This window comes from Rattus rattus, chromosome 1, assembly GCF_011064425.1.
Source record: "Rattus rattus isolate New Zealand chromosome 1, Rrattus_CSIRO_v1, whole genome shotgun sequence".
Classification (NCBI taxonomy): domain Eukaryota; kingdom Metazoa; phylum Chordata; class Mammalia; order Rodentia; family Muridae; genus Rattus; species Rattus rattus.
In genome coordinates, this window is record NC_046154.1 from 251,885,600 (window position 1) to 251,912,503 (window position 26,904).

Sequence of the window (26,904 nt, forward strand, 5' to 3'; positions counted from 1 at the left end):
CAGGTTCAGTGGCTCCTGGTTTTCAGTCTGTGCATTGAGGGTCTTGGGAGATTTTCCTAAATTTCAGAAGACTGTTCTGGAAGGTCTGTGTTCTCTCCCTGTATTTTTAGGGCATCATCCCTTGCTACCCCAAACTTTAGGTCCATCTTCACCTGAAAAATCATGTCAGGCTTTTCACCGTTGTTATGACCACTGTGCACCAGTATCTCCACATAACTCAGGAAACGTCCTTCTGTTACAAGTCCTGTCTTTTAATTAAAAAATCTCTCTTGAAGAACTAGAGCAGTGGTTCTCAACTGTAGGTCCTCACTCCCTTTGGGGTCACATACCAGATATTTATATTACAATTCATAACAGTAGCAAAATCACAGTTGTGAAGTAGCAATGAAAATAATTTTATGGCTGTGGGTCACCACAACATGAGGAACTGTACAGAAAGGACCCAGCATTAGGAGAGCCAAGAAGCGTTGGCCTGGAGAGATGGCTCAGCAGTTAAGGATCTGTCCTGCTCTTCCAGTGGACTCGAGTTGGTTCTTGGCACCTCCTCAGACAGTTGACTACTGTAATTTGGGTTCTGAGAGTTTGAGGGGGTCCAGTGTGCTCTTCTGGCCTCTGAGGGAGCCTGCTACACTCAAGAGCACCGTGTGCAGATACACACTTACAGAACAGTAAAGTGGTTTAAAGTTGATCAGCCCTCAGGTCAGGCTTGCTAATACATACCTTCAACCCCAGCATCTGGGAGGCAGAAGCAGGTGGGTATTTGGGGTAGAGGCCAGCCTGGTGTTCATAATGGGTTCCAGGCTAGATTCCTTTCTGATGTAAGCAGGCTTCTGAGCTGTGGGTGTGAGGTAGTGTGATGGAATTCGAAACTCGAGAGATGCTAGATTCACTAATGGTTTCACCTTCAGGGGCCATGGGCCTGATCCCTGAGCACTGGAAGTGACTGCCCCTGGGAACCCTGACTCTTCTGCGCATTCCTTCCATCTGTAGGGTGGGGGTTGGGATATCTGTTCCTCTAATACCTGAAGAGGTGAGCTAAGCCAGACAGTTGGCGGGGGCAAGAACTAATAGCCCCCCTTTTTTCTCTATCAAGAAGGGAATTGAATGAACTTCAGTTTGAGGTGATGAGTTTTTTAGAACAGTTTTAGATTGTTGGTCCCCCCCCCCTTTGAAAAGGCTTTTGTAACACAGTGGGTGGGTCACAGGAGCAGTAAGAATGTGATAGGAGTTGTTCGGTTTCCTCCACAAGACTCAAGGGTTAAAAACTTTTTGAGGTGATAGGATTTTTCACAGGCTAACAGAAGAGTAGCCTGGCCCTCTGGTAAAGCCCCTGGGGAGTTCCTGCTTAGAAAGTCCTCCAAGTGCTGAAGGACTCCCAGGTCTCTCTAGCCTTGGGAGTCACTAATCCCCTCACAATCTTATTCTTGCATCTGACTCGGGAACAGGTCTCTTGGGCTCAGGGGTGGGGATGGTGATGAAACTCAGTTGCTGGACCAGGTGTGCAGCTCTCTGTTGCACTGACTTCTGCCTAGCCCTGGCTCCAGCCATCCCACTACTGCAGGGGAAATGGGTTGTTTCCTGGGCGCTAACATTCCTGTGAGCCTCATACTTTGCTAAAGTCCCCCTGATAACATTTGTCTGCCTGACAGTGCTGTGAGGTCATGCTGTGTCTCTCTAAGGTCATGCTCTGTCTCTATGAGGTCATGCTGTCTCTGTGAGGTCATGCTGTGTCTCTAAGAGGTCATGCTCTGTCTTTATGAGGTCATGCTGTGTCTCTAAGAGGTCATGCTCTGTCTTTATGAGGTCATGCTGTGTCTCTAAGAGGTCATGCTCTGTCTTTATGAGGTCATGCTCTGTCTCTGTGAGGTCATGCTCTATCTGTGAGGTCATGCTCTGTCTCTGAGGTCATGCTCTGTCTCTGTAAGGTCATGCTCTGTCTCTCTAAGGTCATGCTCTGTCTCTGAGGTCATGTCTGTCTCTGTGAGGTCATGCTCTGTCTCTATGTGCATATTTCATGGGCATTCATAAGGGCTCTGCAAAAGAGAAAGGAAATGACTTAGCCAGGACTTTCTATGCTGAACAGTGTGCAGTTCATCCTATTCTTTGCCTTGTGGGAATGAGGTAGGAGATGCCCTGGCATAGGAGCCTTTTCTCTGGTCAGAGGTTGAATGAATGAAATGAATACCCTATGTTCATAGTCCAGTGCTAAAGGGTATTTGAAATGAATGAAACAGCCCCTATTTTCAGGGAGCTTTTTCTTTTTGATTGCTGTACTCTGAGTACAAATTTAATCTCAATGTTCCCAAAGAAAAAATGTAGCTGGAGCCTGCACAGGAAGAATTCCAGATGTTTGAAGCACTAAGGAAGGGCTTGGGGAAGTCTTCACAAGGACTTTGGCTAAGTTGTGAATGAAGGGTGGATGAACAGATCTTAAAAATTATTTAATTTATTCTATGTACATTGATATTTTGCCTGCATGCATGTCTGTGTGAGGGTATCAGATCTTGGAATTATAGATGGTTGTAAGCTGCTGGGAATCGAACTTGGGTCCTCTGGAAGAGTGGTCGGTACACTTTACAGGTGAGCCATCTCTCCAACCCCTAGCAGATACGTTCTTTTTTTTTTTTTCTTTTTTCTTTTTTCTTTTTTTCGGAGCTGGGGACCGAACTCAGGGCCTTGCGCTTGCTAGGCAAGCGCTCTACCACTGAGCTAAATCCCCAACCCCAGATCCGTTCTTGATAAACCGTTACCTTCTTAACCAGTTTTGGTCAGTTCTATGCATCAGTGTATTCTTTATCTGACTAGCATGAATTAAAAATGAGGGTTACTTGGAGGAGGATAGTATGTGTATTGATCAGAGAATCTAGAAAGCTGGGCTTGATAAATGGGTTCGAATCCCAGAGAGGCTCAGCGGTGCCAGAGCCCAGCCAGGGTTGGGGTAAGCAGCAGCCTGCTCAGGACTACACCTTCCTGATGATCTGTTGTCTACTTTCCTGGATAGGAGCATGCCTTAACCAGTGAAACAAAAATGGCAACTGCCCATTGTGCTTCTCCTCTCTGGTGATGACATCGTTAAGGCCTTCACATTCCCCTAGGTAGCTCCATCTGTCCCTCTTGAGTTCCATGATCTCTGCATTGTTGACTTGCAGGGCATTTCGTGGTGCTGTTTTGATGTTCTTTGTCCTTCAAACTGTTCCTTCTTCCTTGAATATGCTTCCATCCCTTTAGTTCATAAAACCCCTTTTATCCTAGGTGTGATTTTCAATCTCCCAGAGTGGATTGGTCCTTTCCCCCCTGACCTTATCTTTTGAGGCACGTGTTCTCCCCTATGTTGGGGTTGGTGGGATTGGTTGGGTTTCTGTCCTCTTCTTGAAGTGTTAGGTAAGCATTCTACTGCCAGAACCACCAGGCTGCAGCCCTAGCGTATCCGCCCCCCTTCTAGACACAGTCCCAGTGCAACAGACAGACCTCAAATTCAGACCTCTTGTTTAGTCTCCCAAATGCTGGGGATTAAACTCAGGGCCTTCTACATGTCGGGTAAGCACCCCATCACTGAGCTGTATCCCCGACACTTCTCTGTGGGGTTGAAGAGTACAAAACCATTCGTTCCATCCGTTCTTCCTTCCCTGCCTCCTTTCCTTCCTGTCTCTCCTTTCTCTTTTCTTTCTTAGTTTTTCTCTTCTTCCATAGGAGGTTTCTTTTTGTAGCCTCAGCTGGTTTTCAACTATCATCTAGTCCTAGCCTGTGTGTTGAGGTTATAGTCGTGGACCACCATGTACAGCTCAGAGCTTTTGTCCTTGCTCTGTACGGGGTCACACAGGCCACATAAGACCTTCCAAGCTACCAGACACGTAGTAGGCATCACAGACAAGTACTGAGTGAATGGCTGTCTATCATTCAATGGCCTACTTTACAAGGTTTTTTTTGGTCTTGGTTTAGGAGATTTGAGAGTGTGATGGTGGATTCTTGGGGGTCTGACATTTTTACCTAATGGTTTTGGTACTAATAAGGGTTGAGGTTTCTTGCTTAGCAGACTCTGCCCCTCAGAGCACAATCCAGGTGGAGTGGTTTGTGCCTGACTTTGTTGACAGTGTGTGGGTTATCTGTCGTTGTGAAACACGAGGCCTCCTCAGGCACAGGATCATGTAGGATCAGTTCCTTGAGCATCTTGCACAACTTTTAGACTGCCCTTTCAATCGTGAAAGAGAGAGCCACGTAACACTGGGGTGGGGCCAGGTACTGAGCTAGGAAAGACAGGAAGGGCCTGGGATGACGCATCCTTTCCTTCCCGAGCCTGGGTGTTCACTCTTGCTCACTCTCCAGTGAAGCACTCACTGAGTGTCCACCGGGTCTGCCTGCTCCTGGGCTTGGTTTGGTGATAGCCACATGATAGTGGGACCAAAGCATGCAGTGTCTGTGAGCTTGCTTGCCAGTCCCAGCTCCACTACCTGCCACCATGTGGTGCTGGCCATATTACGCTAGTTCCTGCCTCATAAATGTTCTGCTACTGTTCCGAATCTGATATGTGACCCCTGGCCAAGTTACTTAACCTCCTTGCCTCCATTTCTTGTCTTGAGAAGTGGATGGTGGTGGCATCTGCCTCAGAGTGCTGTAGAGGTTACATGAGGAAACGCATGAGGTGTTAATAGAACGCTGTCACATGCTGTTTTTGTTACTTCTGTTAATAATTGGCCCTGGGCCACTTCTTGACTGTTGCACTCAGAGTGCAGAGATTTTAAAGTAATAAGTGGAATATCATGGAGATGTGCTTTTGGAACATGAGGTGTCAAGAGACTACTGTCTCCAGCCAGCCTTAGGAAAGAACTAGAGTGCTTGTGTAGGGTTCCTGCCTTGGTAGGGGCTCCCATGGAACATTCCAGAATCCAGCTGCTGTGAAATGGGGCAGTTGTAGTGACGAAGTTCTTCAAGGACACCACAGTGTGTACGTGAATGGGGCTAACTTCTGCAGTGGGGTGCCTGTGTGTATGTGAATGGGGTTGGGGAACACAGGACTTCCCCAAGGAAGGCTCTCATTCCTGTCTGCTCATTTATATGCCCAAGACTGTGCAAAACTCCTCTGATGGACGTAAGTTGTTTCTTAGACACAAACAGCCCCACTTAAGCACATAAGACCCAGGCAGGCAGAATGCAATGTGCCTTACATATGAATGCTTGAAACTGGTCGCCTGATAGGGTAGTTTTGAAGATTCTGTAACGATGTGTGGGAAACGCCTAACCAGGCATTAGGAGCAAAGTAACAGTCACAACAGTAAGGAAGGTGTCTTGCAGGAAAACAAAACAAACCAACCAACCAACAAACCCCGTGTTTATACTTTGCTGATAACGGGGTACAAACTAGCTCACAAGCACAGGAAAGAAGCGGTGCTGTGAGGACCCAGCTTCACAGTTGCTGTGCTGTGTGCCGGGCCTGACAGATGTTTGCCCCCAGAACCTGCCTCTCGAGGCATTTACTGCTGTGCGTGACATGCGATAGGGTCTCAGTCAGTGTTTATTCCACGGGCGTCTTTATTTGGCAGAGGGAGCTGAGGAGAGTTGGGGTTGGAAGGAGTACCTTGTCAGAGCAGATCTGTCTGAAGTACAGAGAGCTGGACAAGACTGTGTCTTTCCTGTCTCCCTTGATGAGTCAGTCATGTGCTTACCTAAGACTGATGTGCAGTTAGCGTTGGGGGCGGGGGGTTGTTATGGTGCTGAAGACAGAACCCTAGAGTTTACCGACTCCATCCCCACATCCCTTCCACTGACGTTGACAGCAATATGTCGAGGATTTTCCAAATACCTTCTAACACACCCTCATGTCGCCTTTATTGTCACTCTAGGTCTGTATTGCATCTTTTTCCCAGGTTGTGATTCATATAAATGCAAAATATAAGACATGTTGGGGAATCAGCTTTGGTAGCGTGACCTTTAATCCCAGCACCCAGGAAGCAGAGGCAGGAGGATCTCTGCGTTTGAGGCCAGCCTGGTTTACAGAGCAGGTTCTAGGACAGCCAGATACATGTACAGAGACACCATATTTCAAAAAAGAAAAAAGCTCTCCCTTTCCCTCTGCCTCTCCCTCTCCCTCTACCTCTCCCTCTCCCTCTTTCTCTCTCTCTCCTCTCTCCTCCTCCTCTTCTTTCTTCTCCTCCTCCTCTTCCTCCTCCTCTTCCTCCTCTTCCTCCTCCTCTTCCTCCTCTTCCTCCTCCTCCTCTTCCTCCTCCTCCTCTTCCTAAAAAAAAAAAAAAGAAAGAAAGAAAGAAAAAGAAAAAGAAAAGAAAAAAGCTAAAACCAACCAAGGAAACAGTAAGTAAGTAAATGGTGGAAAGCCAGGCATGGTGACACATGTATGATGTTCGTACTCAGGAGTTGGGGCAGGACAGCTCCGGGTCATCTTCAGCTTCTTAAGGTGTTCAAGAAGAGCCTGGGGTACATGAGACCCTGTCTCAGTTCCCTACACATACCCAAAAGGGGGTGTCAGTTGTTACTATTAATGTTATCCACATAAAATTAATATAAATTAATTTGGCCAGTTGTAATCATCTATATACATTTAAATAAAACATATATATGGCTTTTAATTAGAAAATAAAATTTTCTTTTAGACATGAATAGTGTAATGGCTTTTTTAAAATGATTTACCTATTTCTGTATGTGGGGGGAGGCGGGGTCAGAGGACAACCTGCTGAATCAGTTCTCTCCTCCACCACAGGCATTCCAAGGATCAGCTGGGGTCTCCAGGCCTGGAGACAGGCTTCTTCACTCACCAGGCCATCTTGTGGGCCTCCTGTATTTCTTTAACTTTTAAACAAGAGATTTGTTTTATGCGTCTGAGTGTTTTTCTTGCATGTATGCGTGTGCACCATGTACAGAGGGCAGGAGAGGGCATTGGATGCCCTGAGATTGGAGTTGCAGGTTATGAGCCACCATGCAGGTGCTGCGAATCAGACCCAGGAAGCATCCTGTGGAAGAGCAAGCGGCCACTGAGGCATCTCTCTCCAGCCCTTGTTGGTCACTGTGTGTGTCCCAGGCTGTTTCAGAACTCTTGCCTCGGCCTCTTGAGTGCTGGGATGATAAGCATGTGTCACCACAGCTGGCTCTGTGTCTTCTGTTGGTGGAACCTGCGCTCTGTTAGTCAGTCAGCTGCTATACTGCTAAGCTGTATCCCCAGCCTAGGTTCTTCCAAAGGAAAACCTTGTGTTCATTCAGGAGCAAACTGGACGTGAGGCGTCGAGTCCTTGGTGAAAGCCTTTAAGTAGAATGGTGAGCCAGCTTAGAGAAAGAATGAAGGTGATCTTATGCAGAAAGGACATGGTGGTTTTACTCTGAGAATGGTTTGCCAACCCCAAGCTTGTGCAGAAAGGGAATTGGTATCTTTGAAGGGTAGATGGGTGGGAAGTGAAAGAAAGCCTTAGGTGTTTGAGGGCTCGGGGCTGGGTGGGGCTGGAGAGGGCTCAGAGGACCAAAATTCAGTCACCCATAACCACCTGCAACTAACCTGAGCTCAAATGGGATCTAACTGGTCCCCTGAAGCACCCACATAAGCTGAAGACACACACACACACACACACACACACACACACACACACACACACACCCATATAAGCTGAAGAGACAGACAGATGTGCACACTTTTAAATAGAGTCAGTCAGAGCAATTTGAAGAAGCGCTGAAATTAGGTTTGTGGCTGGCAGGTGGCTCAGCAGTTAAGAGCACTTGTTGGTCTGAAGAGGACCTGAGTGCAGTGTCCTGCATCACGTGACTACTCATAACCATTTGTAACTCCAGTTCCAGGGCATCTGATTTGAAAGATGGCTGTGCCAGTCAGGTGCTGATTGGTATTTGACAGAAGACTAGTTGAATTTAAAACAGGGTTTGGAGTGGAGTGGCAGGATGCACAGAGGTGCTTTGAAACATTGTCTGACAGTCCTGGGGTGACCCTGTGGCCCAGAAGAAAGCCTGGGAAAGTGCTGTTGAAATAGCTCTTCCGGGTGAGGCTGCTGACTAGCTGCAGTCTTGGGCTATGGGTCTGTCTGCTTTCTCCTAGAACTGCAGAGCAGAGGCATCTTCCGGGTGCCTGGGAAAGAAGGGAGAGAGAGCCAGAGAGAAAGAACCAGGAGACCACATTGAGTTGCTCTAGATTTCTTGTGTGTTTTTTCTCCTGGGGTGTGTGTGTGTGTGTGTGTGTGTGTGTGTGTGTGTGTGTGTGTGTGTGTGTGTGTGTGTGTGTGTGTGTGTGTGTGTGTGTGTACTCTCTCGATGATCTGTGGAAGCCAGAGCAGAGTCAGGTGTTTGTCTCTACCTCCTAATTGGGAGTCTTAAGCACACACAGCCACACTCACACTCAGCTTTTTGTATGGGTGCTGGGGATTTGAACTCAGGTCCTCATGGTCACAGAGCAAACACTCTTACACACTGAACCAAGCTGCAGCTGCCGCCCTCTCCTCTTCCTCCTCCTCTTCCTCTTCTTCCTCTTCCTCTCCCTCTTCTTCTTTTGTTTTTTTTTTTCCAAGACAAGGCTTCTCTGTGTAGCCCTGACTGTCGTGGAACTCCCAAGCACTGGAATTAAAAGTGCACACCACCACCACCAGTTTGTTTTCTAAATTTGCTTATAATGAATATATTCCTTTCATGATTTTCAAACATTGTCTAGGGCTGGTGAGATGTCTCCGTAGGTAAAGGCACTAATCACCAAGGCTGACAGCCTGAGTCCCCTCACTAGAGCACACATGACAGGGAGAGAGAACTGACTCACTCCCTTACCTCTGTACATGTGCCCTGACATGCACAAGTCCCCCTCCCCCATAAATAAATATAACTCAAAAATAAATATATACAAACATACTATCTAATATAACATTAATAACAAACATAATGTAAGAATAACGTTATAAAGTTTGTATTGAAGAAATACGTAGTGGGGCTGAAGAGCTTGCAGAGGACCCCACCACATGGCAGCTAGTAAGTCTGTAACTCCAGGGGGCGTCCAGCGCCCTCTTCTGTCCTCTGTGAGCACTGCATGTACATTCAGGCAAACCGTCATACAATAAGAACAAGTAAGTGACCTTTGCTGTGTGTCATCATCACGGTAATCTAAGGTGTGAGGAGGCCAGCTTTGGCAACATGGTAAACTCCAGGTTATGTGGTAAGTTATATAGTAAGACCCTGGCCAAACTCTTCATCCTACCCCCCAACTCCCCCCAAAAAACCTCTGTAAACCAGTTCTTCCCTCACCTCTCAGGGCTAGATAACAAATACCCAAAGGACTTTTAGCTGACTATGTCATTTGAAGACATTGTTACTCCATCTGGGAGCTTTGGATTTATTCACAATCAGAATTAATCTGATCAAGAGCCTGAAGTGATGGATTAGTGGCAGAGAGCCCTAGCAGCTCTTCCAAAGGACCCAGGTTCAATTCCCAGCCACCCACATGTCAGCTCACAGTCTGCAACTCCAGTTCAGGGCTTCTGGTATCCTTGGGCATGATGCTTGCACTTGCATGCATGCAGACAGACAGACAGATATACATACATGCTGGCAAAACACTCAAATGCATAAACTAAAATAATGAAAATTTACTCTGATCATACTTTGATGTGCACTAGATGCTGCGTGGCTAAGCCAGCCAAGATATGTTGTCTCTAGGTCATAAACTCCAGTGAGTATAAGTGAACCTCTGTTTCTTTGAGGCCTGAAACTATTTGAAATGCACAGGTACCAAAAAAACAAAAACAAAACTTCCTCTAGTTTTGTTTCTTTGCTTTTAAAGAAACAGAACCCAAAAGTAGATTCTTGGTGCTCCAAGCGACTTAGCCCAAACTTTTAGAGACTGCTGAGGCTGGGGAAATGGCGGAGAAGGAAGTGAGGTGTGCTTGGGTGTGTCAGCCACTTCCGGGGAGCCTCTTTGCCCCCATGCTGTGTGAACTGCAGCTGGAACACGAACTCCATTTTCAAAGCTTCATAAAACCTTTTCCCAGGCCTCACTTTCCCGGGCTTCATGGCTCTCTGTGGAAATAAGAGCCCATGTAATGGCCTGACAAAAAGCACAGAGTGGGGAGCAGTGAGGAGCCATTCTGCTCCCACATGGTAGAGGGTAGTGGAGTGTGGAGTCAGAAAGCACGACTGCTCCTGGGGCCTGTTCCTCAGCTCCCCGGGGTCTCTGCGCAGCACCCCTTCCACAGACGACGCTCACCTTCCTTCTCACAGACGACCCTCACCTTCCTTCCCACAGACGACGCTCACCTTCCTCCCACAGATGACCCTCACCTTCCTTCACAGACGACCCTCACCTTCCTCCCACAGACGACCCTCACCTTCCTTACCACAGACCCTCACCTTCCTCCCACAGACGACGCTCACCTTCTTCCCACAGATGACGCTCATCCTTCCTTACCACTTACCTAGGGCCTGATGCTCCGCTTTCTGGAGTTGGCTTCGCTGCTGCTTTCTACGTGAGCGTTAAAAGGCGTTTTTACTTAAGGAAAAAAGAAGCCGTTCCAGCCCACCTGCCTGCGCTCACTTAACCTGCTGTGTGAACTAAAGCCCTGTGACCTTTGCACACTGGCCTGTATGGCCCCAAGCAAAGGGTCTTTGAGAACGCTTGGTGAAATAAACTTGAGTGGGCCCAAGTGCCTGTGTAGTGGCTGCTCAGGGGGCTTCATGAAGGCCTTGCCTCTGGCAGGCATTTTGCATAAATTATCTTATTTTACCTTAGAGCAAAGAATCAAGTGTGTATTTATTTCCCAGACAGCCTTTTGTGGTGAGGAAACTGGAGTACAGAGAAGTAATCTGTCCTCACAGCTTCTTGAGCTGCCTTCCTGAGACCAAAGCCTGTGCCGCCCCTCCCCCAGCTTACCCTTTCCTTTGGTTTTATGGGACTTGTGAGGGACTCAAAAATTGTTAGATTTCTCCTAATCATTTTCTTAACGTTCTCTATAATCTCACATTATATTTGGATGTACGCACACTAGATTTGTATTTCGTACATGTTTGTTCTGAGATTAAGGACAGTTCTTAAGCTGTGGAGAAGGATTGGCCTCAGTGGACCTTTGCCATATCTGTGGTGTCCGCCCTCCCACGCGCGTACAGCAGAGCGCAGCAGTGAGGTGTTTGTAAGTGTTCACACTTGGCGGGCGGCACAGATCTGCCTGGCTGGTTGAACTGACCCGGTGCTCACAGCGCCGCAATTGAAATGCTCCAGTTGCTCCGTTTGGACCACACCAGGAATCTCCAGTAACTGCTGTTTGCCCCACATACAACTCTGCTTCCTCACACAGCTCCCCTACTTTTGAAGACTTGGAAGGGACTTTCTGGGGCAGAGGGGAGGACTTGGAGGAAGGAATGGAGATGGTGTTTTTTGGTTTGGGTGGCTGGTCTTGTCTTTTTGTTCTTACCGTTTATGTTATTTACTTTGTGTTGGGCGCATGCTCAATGGCACATGCGTGGACATTGGAGGACACCTTGTGAGGGTCACTTCTTTCTTTCCATCATGTGACTTCTGGGAATCAAACTCAGGTCGACAGGCCATGGCCAGCGTCTCTTCCCACTGAGCCATTGTGCCAGGCGTGGGGCTGTTTTGGTTGTAGTGGTTTGTTTGTCGTCTGAGTGAGAGCATCGATGGCTGAGAGAGTTTGGAACCAGGGATTCTTGACCACTTCTCAAGAATAATTACTCACTGCATGGGTACATGTAAGGTATTCTAAAAGGGAAGGAATGAACAGGCATCTAGTAAGGGGCGACCCAAGGAACAGGAAGTGGTCATGAGAAATAAGGGTATCTGGAGTGAGTGGAGCACAGGTAAGCCTTTGCAGACTTGAGACTTAGGGGGACAGGGATTCAGGGGTTACAAACACTTGGAATATGTCTAGAAAGGGGAGCATGGTTTCCAAGTAGGCCCGTCTTCTTGGCCCCACAGACTTCTTTCCCAGAGGGGAAAAGACATAGCCAGAGATCCACAAGGTCCCTGAAAAGCATGAAATCTGGTGCAGGACCAACTTCTCTAAGCCTTGGCCTTCAGGCTCTGTGGTAATGAGGTGGATGAAAAGGTATGGCAGGAAAGTAGATCTAAACCTGGCTGTGTAGTGGCAGTTTGTGTCTCCATGTTTTAGCTATTTCCAGAACTACATACAATCTTTTTATCCTTTCTTTCTCTAAAGATTCTTGACAGCTGAACTGCTGAATGTAGCCTATGCTGGCATCAAACTCATGAGCTGAGCTCCAGTCTCAGCCTCCCGAGTGCTAGACTCACAAGGCATGTGTCACCATGCCTTGCGCTGCCTAGGTCACCCGTGATACCCAGATAAGTGGCTTTGTTGGAGTGATGACCAGAGCTTGCCTATTGAGGATGAAAGGGGCGAGGAAGAACTAACGTTTGGTATAGCTTCAGCCCAGCATAGCTCGGGCACTGCCGTGGGAAGCAGAGCTAAGAGTGGAGGTTGCTTCGTGGCCAAGGCTACTTGTGCTCCAAAGCCTTATGACAGTGACGACCCACCCACCCTCTGCTTACCGTGGGTTGAGTAGACCCATCCTGATGCATTTCTGCTATGGTCTTAGCGTTGGCAAACTGGACATGGTGGCTTATACCTGTAATCTCAGCACTCAGGTGGCAGAGGCAGGAGGATTGATGCAAGTTGTAGGCCAGCCAAGGCTATGTGTATAGCACGACCTGTCTCAGAAAAGAGAGGATAAGACACTGGATTTCCATGCCCTCTCTTTTCTTGTTTGGGGTTATATTGCTTGTGGTGTCCAGAATGGAGCCCAGAGCCCTGTGCATCTCCAAATACACTGAGCGCCCTCCTCAATTCCAGTGCCTCTGTTCTTCATCAGGTTTAAAAGTTAGTATTGGGGAGCTGAGCATAGAGCCCGGTGGAGAGTGCACATGCCTCGAGTGCATCAGGCCCCGAGTTCACTTTTCCCAGCGCCTCAAAAGAAATTAATAACCTGAAGTTGAGGTTATTAAAGAGCCAAGTGAGAGAAGTGGGCTCAGTTCAGCTGTTGGTTTAGTCAAGGATACCAGCTAGACTCTAGGCATAGACCACTTCTCTCTGCCCACAAATTACACACAATGCCATAGGAGCCATTTGGGGGAAAAAATCAAATAAAGATGCTTGTGTTTCATCAGCCAACTGTAGTGGCTCTTACCTATAATCCAGAGCTTGGGAGACTGAAGCAGGAGGTTTGCTGTTTGTTTTGTTTTGAGACAGAACCCTCTCTGTAGAGCTGAGCTGTCCTGTGCCTTGTAGACCAGGCTGGCCTCAAACTCACAGAGATCCATCTACTTCTGCCTCTGCCTCCGGAGAGCTGGGTACCGGGCTAACCAAGTCTGCATAACAACACCCTGTGTCAAAAAGACAAAACCAAAACGTTTCTATTTTGGGTGGTAATAGAATTACTCCTTTCTTTTGTTCACAGAGATGCTACAGTTTGTCAGCAATCAAGTGGGAGAGTTCTCTGACTTGTTTTCAGAGCAGCTATGTAGCTCCTTCCCTGGAGGTGGTGGCGGCAGTGGCAGTGGTGGCAGCGGTGGCACCAGCAACAACAGCAATGGCAGAGGCACCAGTGGTGGAGCTGCAGATCCCGCAGTACAGCGGTCATTCAGCCAGGTCCCATTGTCTACCTTCTCTCCCTCATCCACCTCCCCTCAGGCTCCAGCCCTGCAGGTCAAAGTCTCTCCTACCCCACCAAGGGCAACCCCTGTTCTCCAGCCCCGACCCCAGCCCCAGCCTCAACCTCCAGCTCAGCTGCAGCAGCAGACGGTGATGATCACCCCGACGTTCAGCACCGCTCCACAGACCAGGATCATCCAGCAGCCTTTGATATACCAGAATGCCGCGACCAGCTTTCAAGGTGATTGCGGAGCCTCTGTGCCAGTGTACAGACAGACAGACAGACAGTGCCGATCTAGCCTCCCCGAGCATAATAGAAGACTTTAGTCTGGTCCTGTCTGGACAAGTTTCTGATCACTGGGAAAATGGTGCAGGAACACATCTCCTTCCTCAAAGACTTTAATGTCTGTTAGACCTACTTCCAAGTCCAAACATGGTAAAGGCTGGGTTGTCCTGATGACTAGAGGTGGAATTCTGAATAAAATTAGGTCTGAAACTTACTTAGCCACCACATCTGAGCATCCACAGATGAGAACTGGTCCCTTGGCAGATAAGTCCTAAGCAAGCACCGTGGAGATAAATTCCATTTTTAAAATAGGTGGTACGTCTCTAAATAGCTGCCCTCGGCGGGCATGCGGCATGTGTTGAGTGAATGAAGTACTTGTTCTTGCTGTGATGTGCTCTATCCCGTGACAATGGGGAGCCCCGGGCAGACTCAGTATTGCTCTCAGTTTGAAGACACATAATTTTCTGGTGGGTTCCAAGACTCTGGAGGAGGAGGTATGAAAGCAGAGACCATGATCCCAAAGCAGATTTTCCATCTAGAAAGGATGGGAAGCAATGAGGCCCTAGGGGGTTGTTGACTCTCAGCGTCTATTAACTCGATTGCGGGCACAGCCATTTGCCAAGTAGCTTCCCTTACATTCGCTCCACACCCGGAGTAATAAAACAATTTGTACTCATTCCGTCAGATATTGATGCAGTCCTTATGGGACGTTTCTAGTCTCTAAACCAGCTTGTAAATGGCTGCGCGCATCTTCTTCAGCAGCAGGTGGGAAGCTGAAGTCATTACAAGATACTCCATCCCCAAGTCACACTGTAGCCACAGTGACATTGTACATTCCTTACCCAGGTAACATTTTTCTCTTCTTCCCAAAGTCCTGCAGCCTCAAGTGCAAAGCCTCGTGACATCCTCGCAGGTACAGCCAGTTACCATCCAGCAGCAGGTGCAGACGGTACAGGCCCAGCGGGTGTTGACTCAGACAGCCAATGGCACACTGCAGACCCTTGCCCCAGCCACAGTGCAGACAGTCGCTGCACCACAGGTGCAGCAGGTCCCGGTAGGTGGCTTGGAAAGGACTCGAGGAACTGGGGGAGACTCTGGACTAGTCCTTGGTCGAGAATTGCTAAGGAGCGTCAAGAGTATACACAGAACAGGGAGGAGGGCTAAGAAAGAAACCTGTGAGTGTCACGCAGAGATCTAACTGAGCCTCACCTGTAGGTGTCCTCTGACACGCTTGGGAAAGGCTGGTGCCGTGACTGTTGGCGCATACGATAGGTATAAAACTGGAAGAGCTCAGCAGTCATAGGCACTTGTTACCAAGCCTGAAAACCTGAGTTCACACTGTGGAAGGAAGAACCAGCTCTTACAAGCCGCCCTCTCACAATAGATATACTAAGTGTGTATTTAAAAAATACAGTGTTTTAGGGGGCTGTGGGTAAGCAAAAGGACCTGTGTTTGATTTTTGAGTTTTTTGTTGTTGTTTGGTTGTTTGCTCGGTTGGTTTGAGACAAGATCTCTCTTTATAGTCCTGGCTGTCCTGGAACTCACTCTGTAGACCAGGCTGGCCTCAAACTCAGAGACCCACCTGCCTGTGCCTCCCAAGTGCTGGGATTAAAGGCACGCACTGCCATATCTGTCAGGACCTGTTTCTGAATCCCCTGTACTATGTGAAAGCGAGGCTCGCCTGCTCGGGTCAGTGCAGCAGCCTTGGAAAGGAGATGGGCGGATGCTGAGCTCTCACTGGCCTGCCAGTCCACTGAAAGGGTGCTAGCCAAAATAGAAGCTTCTAGGTCATTAGAGAGCTTCTTTCCAGGCAGTAAGGCAGAGAGCTGGTGTCCTGCTCTGACCTACATATACTCAGATAGCCATGTCTGCACATACGTGGGCATTTACCACATACATGCAATATAGCATATGAACTTATACTTTCTTACTAATAAATGGATCTTTTTATTATGACAACATTTTTATTTTATGTGTGTCTATGTGGGTGGATGCACACATATGGTAGTCAGAGGTCAAGGTGCAGGAGTTGGTTCTCTCCTTACCTCATGAGCCCTGGGGAATCAGACTCAGATCAACAGGCTTGGTGGCTGCCACCTTCACTGATGAACCTTCTCAGTGGCCCCAAATTAACTTATCTTAAAAAAACAAACAAACATAGAGAAACAAACAAAATCTGGGTTTACCATTCTTCCTTCTTACCCATGTTCCTAACTCTCTAGAACCTACCCAAAGCCAGCTCTCTAAGCCTTCGGTTGTGACCCATCCTTGCCTTTGTTTCTGCCACACAGGTCTCCTTGTTATCCTAAAAGCCTTGAAGCCTTACAGTTCTCTTTAGCTGTCCCCCTTCTCCCCTTCAGTACAGGAAGCAAGCTGTACAAACTAGCCACCTTTGGTGGGAATTGAATGTAGGGGCTTTCCTCTTTATTTATTTCCAGTTTCGAGAAATTGTTCTCTTATTCTTTCGTGATTAGCCTATATACAGCAAGAGACAAATGAAAAAATAATGCTCCTTTTTGTCCTCCTTCTAGGTCCTGGTTCAGCCTCAGATTATTAAGACAGATTCCCTTGTTTTGACTACGCTGAAAACAGATGGCAGCCCTGTCATGGCCGCCGTCCAGAACCCAGCCCTCACTGCCCTCACCACCCCCATCCAGACGGCCGCCCTTCAAGTACCAGTAAGGGTCTCGCTCTGCTTCCTCTGTGCCTCAGACTTTCTAAAGCTCACTGCTGAGTAGATGTGGGGAGCTTAATAGATGTGTCCATCAGATTGTAAACATCACCCCACTTTTAATTTGCTTTTCTCTTGAAGCAGTGTTGCTGGGGTGGGGCCTGTTATATTAAGTCTTGGGATCTTGCAAGGGAGTGGAACAGAGCCCCAGATGAGCCCTGCTGTGCTGCTGACAGCAGCTCCTCAAAGAGCCGTTATCTTTTCGGCACTATTGTTGCCAGAGGGGTCAACTGCTAAAGGATCCTAGGGTCAGCAGACAGGGAGAGATATCAAGAAGACAGACAAGGAAAGCACCATCCTTCAGTTACAGGAGCCCAGCCACTTTGAGTAGCAGGTTATTTAAATTTTGGAAACAATGGTTGATTTCTAAAAACCAAGAGCTAGAGTTAGAGATAGAGCCAGTTGAGGTGGAGGTAGGAGAGGCAAAAGTTCAAAGTCATCTTCAACTGCATAGCAGTTTGGGGCCAGCCTGGGCTATATGAGACCTTAAAACTGCCAAGAACTAGAAACAGTCCAAATGTCCATTCACGGGAGATAAACAACTCACAATATAGCTCTAAAATAAAAGTGTTCCCAACCATGATAGAGAAGAAAAGAAGCCTTTCTCAGAAATTCACACGAGTAATCCATTAGCAAGATGCTCAAGAGTTGAAGTGGCCGTGCTGAGTGACAGAGCAGGGTTATAGGTTATAGGGCAGACTTGAGGGACATTCTATATGGTAAAGGGTTATTATAGGGCAGACTTGAGGGACATTCTATTTGGTAAAGGGTTAAGGGCAGACTTGAGGGACATTCTATTTGGTAAAGGGCTATAGGGCAGACTTGAGGGACATTCTATATGGGAAAGGGTTTTTGTCTTGACTTGGGTGCTACAAGTTGCACGCATATGCAAAACTTGAAAAGTTCTAAAAGTGATACTTGTTATGTGTAAATTATTCTTTCCTTTGTTTTTTGTTTGGTTTGTTTTGTATAGGGTTCCTCAGTATAGCCCAGGTTGACCTCAAACTCAGTCTTCCTGCCCAAGCTTCTAAGGGCTGGGGTTCTAGGCCACCTTGCCTGACTGACAGGTTGTTTTGTTTACTTTTGGTTTTTTGTTTTGTTTTGAGACAGAGTCTTACTATGGAGCCCTCGATGGCTTGGGTCTCTGCTTCCCAAGTGCTGGGATTAAAAGTGTACACCACCAGCCCGGCCCAATGAATTATTCCTAATTCTAATTAAGCAGGTGTCTGTCTCCTTATTAACCATTTGGATATTGAAACCATTTATTGAGGAAGAACAAAATTTAGTAAACATAGAACAAGAAGCAGGAAGCTCTGTGGGTGTCCTGACGGGCTGGGAGAGCAGCTCTGAAGGAAAGTGTGGGTGTCACCTTGCATGCTCTGAGGGCCGGAAAGAAATGGGAAAGAAATGTCAGCATTCGCTTGTCATTTGAGAAGAGGGAAAACTACGTCACATACTCAGAGAGAGTTTTCTCTGGGTCCAGCTAATGCCGTTCATATATGTGTGTTCAGAGGTAGCTGACAGTTTGACAGCAAAACTATACAGCGTTTTCCTAGCTCCCCCCAGGTCAGAAGTGAAGGCTGAGCTAACCTTTTGGTGCTACTGTTCATTAACAGTGATCTTGAGAGGAAGATGGGAGTGGAGGTGCCACAGCTCTGGAGGGCTTTCAGGACCTGCCCTCCTTAGCCCAGGAGGTGTCAGAGGACATGAAGCGCTCCCGAGTGGTGCCCCATGTGCAGGAGCAGCCACTCTGTGTTGTGAGGTTACTGCATTTAAACTAACACAGGATAATGCTGCCCTTATTCTAGACCCTGGTGGGCAGCAACGGGGCCATTCTGACCACAATGCCGGTAATGATGGGCCAAGAGAAAGTCCCCATTAAGCAAGTGCCTGGGGGTGTAAAGCAGCTGGAGCCTCCCAAAGAAGGAGAGAGGCGGACAACACACAATATCATTGAGAAGCGGTACCGGTCCTCCATCAACGACAAAATCATAGAGTTGAAGGACTTGGTCATGGGGACAGATGCCAAGGTAAGTGCCAAGAAGAGCATTGACTCGTGCCCCAGTGTCGCCTTGGTCTCCGTCATGGAGTTAGGGAAGGTGCAGCCTTAATTAAGTTGAGTGAACACAGTGAGTTAGAGACAAGTTTGTGTTGAATGATCTTGGTGTTTAACAGGATTACAAAACACTGCCCAAGTATGGTGGCATGTGTTTATTATCCTGGCATTGGAAGACAAAGCAGGAGGATTACAATTTCTAGGCCAGTCAGGACTAAAAGTCAGCTGAATGATTGATTGATTGATTGATTGATTGATTGATTGAGGAGGCTTTCAGGGGTGGCTCAGCAGTTAAGAGCAAGTGCTACTCTCCAGAAGACCTGGCTTTTGTTCCTAGCACCCACATGGTTGCTTACAGTAGGCTACAACCCTAGTTCTGAGGTCCAGTGTCTTCTTTGTGTCTCCTCAGGCATCAGGCATGCATGAAAGGCAGGCAAAATACTCATGCACATAAAATAAAAATAAATTAATCTTTAATAAGTACAAATTAATCAGCTAGCATAAATGGAGTGTTGAGAGTTGCTGCTGTGGTGACGTAGCACCTGTACTCCGTCCTGTGCTGTGTGGTGACTGTGACTTGCAGCAGGGGTACTGCGTCCTGCCTAGTTGCCAGGTACAGCATGATGTGTTCCTTGGAGGTAACGAAGGACGTTCTTGACATATTTTTTTAGTAGTGCTCCCATTCAGGGGAGAAGCCAGAGTGCACATCGACTCTCCACACAAGAGCAAAGCAGAGGAAATTGACTTTTTACATATATCTAGTCCTGTTTTGTTTTTTTTTTTAATGAATGTGTCTCCTGGGAATTGGGAGGGGTTGTTTGTTTATTTAAAACAACAGTCCTACTTTAAAAGGAAGTTCATAGTTTTCCTCATTGTCTACGAGAGTATTCATATAAATCTTAAGTTATGTATCAGAATAGCTGTCTGGAAATGCTCTGGGCTTTGCTCTAGTGCCAGAGTTTCACTCACAGAGACCGAGTGAGCATTCTGTCATTAAACCACACTTCTGGCATAGCACTGGGGTTGTTTGTTTGTTTACTAGCCTGGGCCTCATTACCCCTGGCTGGCCGGAGCTCTGATGAGGACCAGGCTGAATTTGAACTCAGAGAGATCCATCTGCCTCTGCCTAAGTACCGGCATTAAAGGAGTGCATCCCACACCAGTTTCCAGTGCTATTTTTTCCTTGTTTGTTTGCCATTTGATTTCCTTAAAGTTGGTTTTTGTGCTATATTATTATACGAATTATTATAGCCAAATATTTATTGTATGTCAATTATATGCCAAGCTCCAAGCCATAAACTCTTAACGTGTATTGTCTTACTGCCAGCCTATGGTTTAGATCCTGTCATTATCCACATGTTAAGGATTAGGAGAAGGATTAGGAGTCCCTAGTGTTAGTCTCTGCCAGTGAAATGAACCAATTCAAGCCAGGTTAGAGGCAGGTTTAATGGGAACCAGCTCTCCAGTGGGTTCACTGGTCCCAAGGAACAAAGCCAGGGAGGTCTCAAAGGCTGGGGTTGTTGGGGGAGATGTGGAGGGGAGGAGAGCAAGAGAGAAAGGGCTTGAGCCCACATGCAGGAGAGAGAAAATTCAGAGAGCAGGAGAGAGAGGGAGACCAAAATGTCCCCATTATATAGAAAAGTGTCTCTGGGAGAGGGGTATACCAGCCATGCCCTGTAACAGGTAGGGACTGAGGAATCCTGGGAGAACCTAGAGGCCAGGTCCACTTCGGTATGGAATATAGGCACCTCAGCCCCTTGTCCTGGGTCTGAAACCCAGCAACACCTAGTTCTGTCACCCCACCAACCCAAAATAGAAAGAAAAGAAAAGAGATTCAGAGGTAGGCGAGTTCTGTCGCAGTCCGCCAGCAACTGAACCAGTGTTTGGCGCCTCACAGCCGTGCTCCCCGTCCCCACTCTTGAACTCTGGGGCTCTGCACTCTCTTCTCCAGCGTGCATGGCTCTCACCGAGTTTCATCTGCCTTCCTTCCCAGATGCACAAGTCTGGCGTTCTGAGGAAGGCCATTGATTACATCAAGTACCTGCAGCAGGTCAACCACAAGCTGCGCCAGGAGAACATGGTGCTGAAGCTGGCAAATCAGAAAAACAGTACGTCTGCCCCGTGAGACGGGGACGTCCCGTGATGGGCACTGGGGAGGGGGCTGGGGTGTGCACTGAGGCCCCACCATGTGGGACTCTGTGAAACTGGGTCGTTCTCTAGGGAGCCGTCCTTCTCTTTGCAGAGCTCCTGAAGGGCATCGACTTGGGCAGTCTGGTGGACAGTGATGTGGACTTGAAGATCGATGACTTCAATCAGAATGTCCTTCTGATGTCTCCCCCGGCCTCGGACTCTGGGTCCCAGGCTGGCTTCTCCCCCTATTCCATTGACTCTGAGCCGGGCAGCCCTCTGCTGGATGATGCAAAGGTATGAGCTTCGACATTTCTCATGCTCTGGACCTCTCGTTTTCTGTGAAGAAGTAGTGGCCACAGGGAGGTGACTGGACCGCTGGTTAAAGAATGTAAGGTGGAGGGGACTGAGTACCCTGTGACATTAGCCGTCTGTGAAGTAGGAAACTGCTCAGTGTGATGTCCATGCCTGTGACCCAGTGCAGGAGAGGCTGAGCAAGAGGATCTTGAGGTCCAAACAAAAAAATCCAGAAAAAAAAGCCTCTGGTTGACAAAGTGACAGGCCCTCAGACTTTGCAGGTCCTTATTGAAAGGCCCTGCCAGACAGGGAATGAGGACACTGAGCAGCTGTCGGGCGAGTTGGCTCTGGGAGCCCCTGGATGCACTCCATTACTTTCCCTGCCAGTAATGGGCCTGGTAAGACCACTTTCTGAGGCTGCTCTGCTGGTTTAGAGCAAGGCCACCTCTTGGCGCTCTTTCCGGAAACAACTTCAATTTGCAATCTCACGGATAGCATTCCGTCAACCAAGGGCTCTTAAATGGTCCCTGAACAAGGGAGCCCCTGGCAATTGAAGTTTTAATGGAATTAGTTAGCAGAGGCCCTAAGCACAGTGATTTCCCAGAACTCTTGGAAACACTGGATCTTGTACTGTGTCTTGACATTGGAGTTTCTGACTCCAGAACATGGTTCATTCTAGTTCATTCTGAAGGCTGTCATGTTGCTCTGACTGGCCTAGAAGCTGCTATGGAGTTAGAATGAACTCGCTCGACCTCCTGATCTTCCTGTCTCCACCCGCCAAGTGCTGGGAGTTCAGGCATTGCCGGTGTCTTTGATGTCTACGCGGTGCTGAAGAGCCGTTCCCAGGGCTTCGCGCACACTAAATACACACACTCTATTTCCTTGCAAGACAGTCTCACTGTACAGTCCTAGATGGTGAGCTAGAACTCTATGATCTCTATATAGGCCAGGTTGGCCCAGCACAAAGCAAACATTCGTTTGAATTGTTTTTGTAAATACGATTGTTTTGGGGGATAGTAGTCCATATGACATTCAATTTGGACTTGGGGAAAACCTTGGCTCCAATCCCCTACCTCACCCTTGTTAGTTCCCTTGGGCCTCCATTTCCATTTCTGTCTATCAAATGAACAAGACACAAAAAGCACGTTCCAGTTTCAATAGCAGATCCAGCCACAGCATTCTCTCCCTCTGTTTCCCTCACCACTGAGGTCAAACAAGCTGCTTGGTTCTGCCACAGAGGCTCTCCCTGATACGGTGAGCTAAAACCTTACAGTGAGCAAAAGCAAACCTCCCCTTTAAAAAAAAAAAGTCACGGGGTTGGGGATTTAGCTCAGTGGTAGAGCGCTTGCCTAGCAAGCGCAAGGCCTTGGGTTCGGTCCCCAGCTCCGAAAAACAAAGGAAAAAAAAATCACACTCCTTGGCTGTATTTGTTTTCCAACATTATTGAGGCATGATGTAAATGCAATGAAATGGCCTATTTTAAGAGGCCATTGGGATGGCTCAGCAGGCAGAAGTGTTGGCCGGGCAACTTAGCACCTGAGTTCCAGAACCCACATCACATGTGGTGGGTCAGATCTGTAATTCCTCCTACAGGAACCTTAGTGTTTCTACACCACTCCCACCACCACCCTCCACACCACTCTTGCTTATGCACATGGCACAGAGGTTTTTGTAGTCATGGGAGCTCCACATCTGTTACCATAGAGATCTCTTCTGTAAGAAAGTTGGCCTGGCACTCAGGAGGCAGGTCTGGGAGTTCGAGAGTCATCCTGGTCTCCACAGAGTTCTAGGCCAGGCAGAGATACACAGTGAGATCCCATACCTCTCGCTTTTGTGCTTCGGGGCACACGCAGGGAGTGGTAGAAGATCACTCCTGTGTCCCAGCAGTGGTTGTGAATCGGAGACTCCCTAGGCCGTCCCTCCTGGCTTTATTCCTCTCTGCCTTAATCTTGAGTTTAACCTCAGTCTGTTTCTCGGTGTAGGCATAAAAACAAAGTATCCTGGAGATTTCTCTGTTGCCGTGACAAAACACCATGACCAAGGCAACGTATAAGAAATAGAAGGAAGTGTTTAATTGGACTTAACAAATTTAGAGAGTTGGAGTTCATGATGAGAGAACAAAGAAGGCATGGTGCAGGAGCAGCTGAGAGCTTACGTCTGGATCAACAGGCAGGACAGAGAGTGCACACAGGGTATGGCAAGGGTAGTTTGAAGCCTCAAGCCCACTCCAAGTGACATATTTCTCCAGCAAGACTTCACCTCCCCCTCTACTCCCCCACCCCCACCCCCCAGCCACCACTGGGTACCTCGCATCAAATGCTTGAGACTGTGGGGAGCATCTCATTCGACCCACCCCACAAAGTGCTGTAAAAACCCAAATGGCAGGGGCAGTAGAGCTGCTTCAGCGGTTAAGACCACTGGATGCTCTTCCACACAGCAGCACTTAACTCTCTGCAGTTCAAGTTCCAGGAGACCCAATACCCTTACACAGACAAAACACCAGTGCACATAAAATTAAAGAAAAGATAGTAAGTCATTAAAAATGGTAACTGTTCTAACTCTGAGCTACTGTTCTGAAGGTCAAGGATGAACCGGACTCTCCCCCTGTGGCACTGGGCATGGTGGACCGATCTCGAATTCTCTTATGTGTCCTCACCTTCCTGGGCCTCTCCTTTAACCCCTTGACTTCATTGCTGCAGTGGGGAGGGGCCCACAACCCTGACCAGCACCCGTACTCAGGCTCTGGCCGCAATGTTCTGTCACTGGAGTCAGGTAGGTGGGTCCCCCTAATGCTGGCTTGGGTCAGGGGGACTGCTGTGACAAAGGACCCTGTGTAAAAACTACATGATATCCCTGCCTAGTCCAGAAGTAGGAACGGGCTTCCCACCTGCCTGCTGCTGACGGGGGCCGGTCTACGTTATATGTGAGAAGACAACTGAAGTTGTTGGGACAAGCGAACTAACCTGGAACTTGCTTTGTTACAGTTACCGTGGGCAGAGTGGGTGGGAGAGATGGGGGAGGCACCTGTTGGAGGGGATGTATAGCATCACGTCAGGTACGAGATCAGTGTCCTAATGTCCTCTTAACTGGGGTACGTGTCCCACTCGACTCCATGGTGCCAGGGTATAAAAGGGTGTGGGCTACAGAAGTGTCTACCATTTCCTCTGAAAATGACCCAGAAGGCTCTTTGATGTCACACTCTGGAGTCTGTCAGGTGCCTTGCTGTCCCACAAGGCTCTTCCTGGTAGTCTCAGCTGAGACGCCCCTCTTTAGGTTCCGGGGGCTGGTTTGACTGGATGATGCCGACTCTACTGCTGTGGCTGCTAAACGGTGTGATTGTCTTGAGCGTCTTCGTGAAGCTGTTGGTCCACGGGGAGCCAGTGATCCGCCCACACTCACGCTCCTCGGTCACCTTCTGGAGACACCGGAAGCAGGCAGACCTAGACCTCGCCAAAGTGAGTTCTGTCACCCGCCTTTCTTCTATCGGTCACTTTCATTCTCTGTGCTCAGGGAATGTTGTTGAGCCCCCAGTGTGAATCAGTCCTATGGCCTGTGCTGGGCGACCGAGGTGAGGAGGAGGCCCTGTACCTACAACAGCCCCAGGGCGGTGAGGGAGGGCGTCCCTGTGCGCAGATCATGCTGTGGACGCAAAATGACCTCTGCAGTGGGTCATATAAGTGCTGTGAGTCTGGGGCTGTAGGTGGTGCTGTTCTGGTCAAGAAGGATGGGCAGGCGGGCGGGCGGGCAGGCGGGCAGGCAGGCAGGCAGGCAGGTCAGGGCCTTTCAAGCAGATGGTGTCATGAGGGCTGTATTAGCCGCTTGTCTCCTCATTGTAACCAAATACACAGCAGAAGCAACTTAAGAGATATTATTTGAGCTCTTAGTTTCAGTTCCTCGTAGGGAAGGCTGTTGGCCATTCCGTAGGAACTGGTGGCGTGGAATCTCATGTAGATCTCATGCAGATCAGGAAGCACAAGTAGAGATCACTTGCCAGAGCTGCTCCTAGCCGTCCGTTTATGTCAGCCAGGCCTTAGGCCCTAAGCTTCCACAGCCAGCAGAGGCAGTGCTACATGGGCCTGTGCGAGCATTCACATTCAGACTGCAGACAAGTAGACACACTGAGGATACGTGTGTCTATGTCAAAGGAAGATGGCAGTGATGGCTGGTGTACCTAGTCACCATGTGCAGAGAATTTTAACTTATAGCTGAGTTAGGGGGTTTTGTTTGTTTGTTTGTTTTTGTTTTTTTTTCTTTTCTTTTTTTTTTTCAGAGCTGGGGACCGAACCCAGGGCCTTGCGCTTGCTAGGCAAGCACTCTACCACTGAGCTAAATCCTCAACTCCTAGGGTTTTTTTAAAAGGCTTATTTTTATTTGTGTATGCTCACGTCTGTGTGAAGGTATATGCACATGAGTGCAAGTGCCCTTGGAGGCCAGAAGAGAACATCGGATTGCCGAGAGTTGGAGTTCCAGGTGGTTCTGAGCCTCTTGGCATGGATGCTGGGAACCGAACTTTGATTCCTCTGGAAGAGCATCAAGTGCTCTTACCCTCTGAGCTATCTCTTCAGCCCTCTGAATTAAGTTATTTCTCTGGTGAATCAGGGAAGACATTTGAGCAGGAAAATTAGCTGAACATTTTTATTTGGGATCACTGTAAGGAGAGATTGTGGGGTAACATTGAACAGGTTAACCATTGTGCACTATTGGAGTCAGTGTGACTCGGACCATCCCTGAGCCATAGCAAACCCAGAGCTTAGTCCTTCTGCAGGCTGACACCCCACACACCCCAGCCAGTGCCCATAGCCCCAGGGTCCTAAAGCACAGGTGTGATGCCACATAGTAGGTCACAGTATTGTCCTAGTCCTAGAGACAGATTTAAGGGCGTTTGAAAACGGTCATTCTGGTGGCCATGTGAATAGGTTAGGGAAAGGAGACACTGAAAGATACAGAAACAAGTTAGGAGGTTCTTAGAATGGGTGGGATAAGAGAGAGGGAGACCTGGAATTTAACAAAAAGGTAGAATCGAATAAATATTTTGAGACACAACTTAATTAACAATGATGTTAACTCAAAGGTGGGAAAGGCTGGAAGAGCTGTAGGGCTCTTTCTAGGCCGTTGCCTGGAAACGCTCTGACGCCTTTGGAACAGTGGCCAGGAGGCAACCGCTGGGAGGGCTGCTTAGAGTCAGTGCTAAGGGAAGCTGCATTCTTACTGGGAGAAGAGTTGGACTGGTTGAGGCAAAGAAGCAAAAGCCAGAGACAGCCTGCAAAACACATCTGCCATCTTTGGTCGCCATTGATAACCACGGTCAGCTGGGCACCATCCGCTCCTTAAATTAGACCCTCCGCTCAGCAGAGATCCTGAATGGGGGAGTTTAGCAATTTAGCTGTGAGTTTGCCTTAAAGCTGTGATTCTTGGGCCTCTATAGGCCACTGAATCACAGGCTACAATCCCAGAGCTGTGACTAAGCAGGCCTGAGGTCGGGCACCACGGACTTCCCCCATCCTAAGCACGCACGTTACCTAAAGACTAGTGCTTATTTATAAAAGCTGCTGTGACACCCGGGCGATGGCGGCACTCACCTTTAATCCCAGTACTCAGGAGCACTCTGAATTCGAAGCCAGCTGGGCTGCCCAGAGAAACCCTGTCTCGAAAGACAACCAGACAAGCTGCTTTGGAGACTCCCGCACTTGCTCAAAGACAGAACACAGTGCAGGTTAATTTAGTAGAAAGGCCAGGGAGTCTTCAGAATGTCCACAGTGATTGTGTAGGGTGAGGTGGCCACTTTTTATGTTTTTGTAGCGTTCCA

General features: G+C 48.2%; 1 protein-coding gene across 1 annotated transcript in view; it reads left to right on the forward strand.

Annotated features, from left to right (window-relative positions):
• Srebf2 (sterol regulatory element binding transcription factor 2) overlaps positions 1-26,904 on the forward strand; it is a 57,497-nt gene that overhangs the window by 7,779 nt on the left and 22,814 nt on the right. Inside the window, exons 2-9 of the mRNA XM_032918417.1 lie at positions 13,408-13,842; positions 14,760-14,941; positions 16,419-16,565; positions 18,427-18,648; positions 20,668-20,782; positions 20,917-21,098; positions 23,678-23,870; positions 24,372-24,553. Coding sequence (XP_032774308.1) covers positions 13,408-13,842; positions 14,760-14,941; positions 16,419-16,565; positions 18,427-18,648; positions 20,668-20,782; positions 20,917-21,098; positions 23,678-23,870; positions 24,372-24,553 — 1,658 coding nt within the window. The remainder of the gene's footprint in view (positions 1-13,407; positions 13,843-14,759; positions 14,942-16,418; positions 16,566-18,426; positions 18,649-20,667; positions 20,783-20,916; positions 21,099-23,677; positions 23,871-24,371; positions 24,554-26,904) is intronic.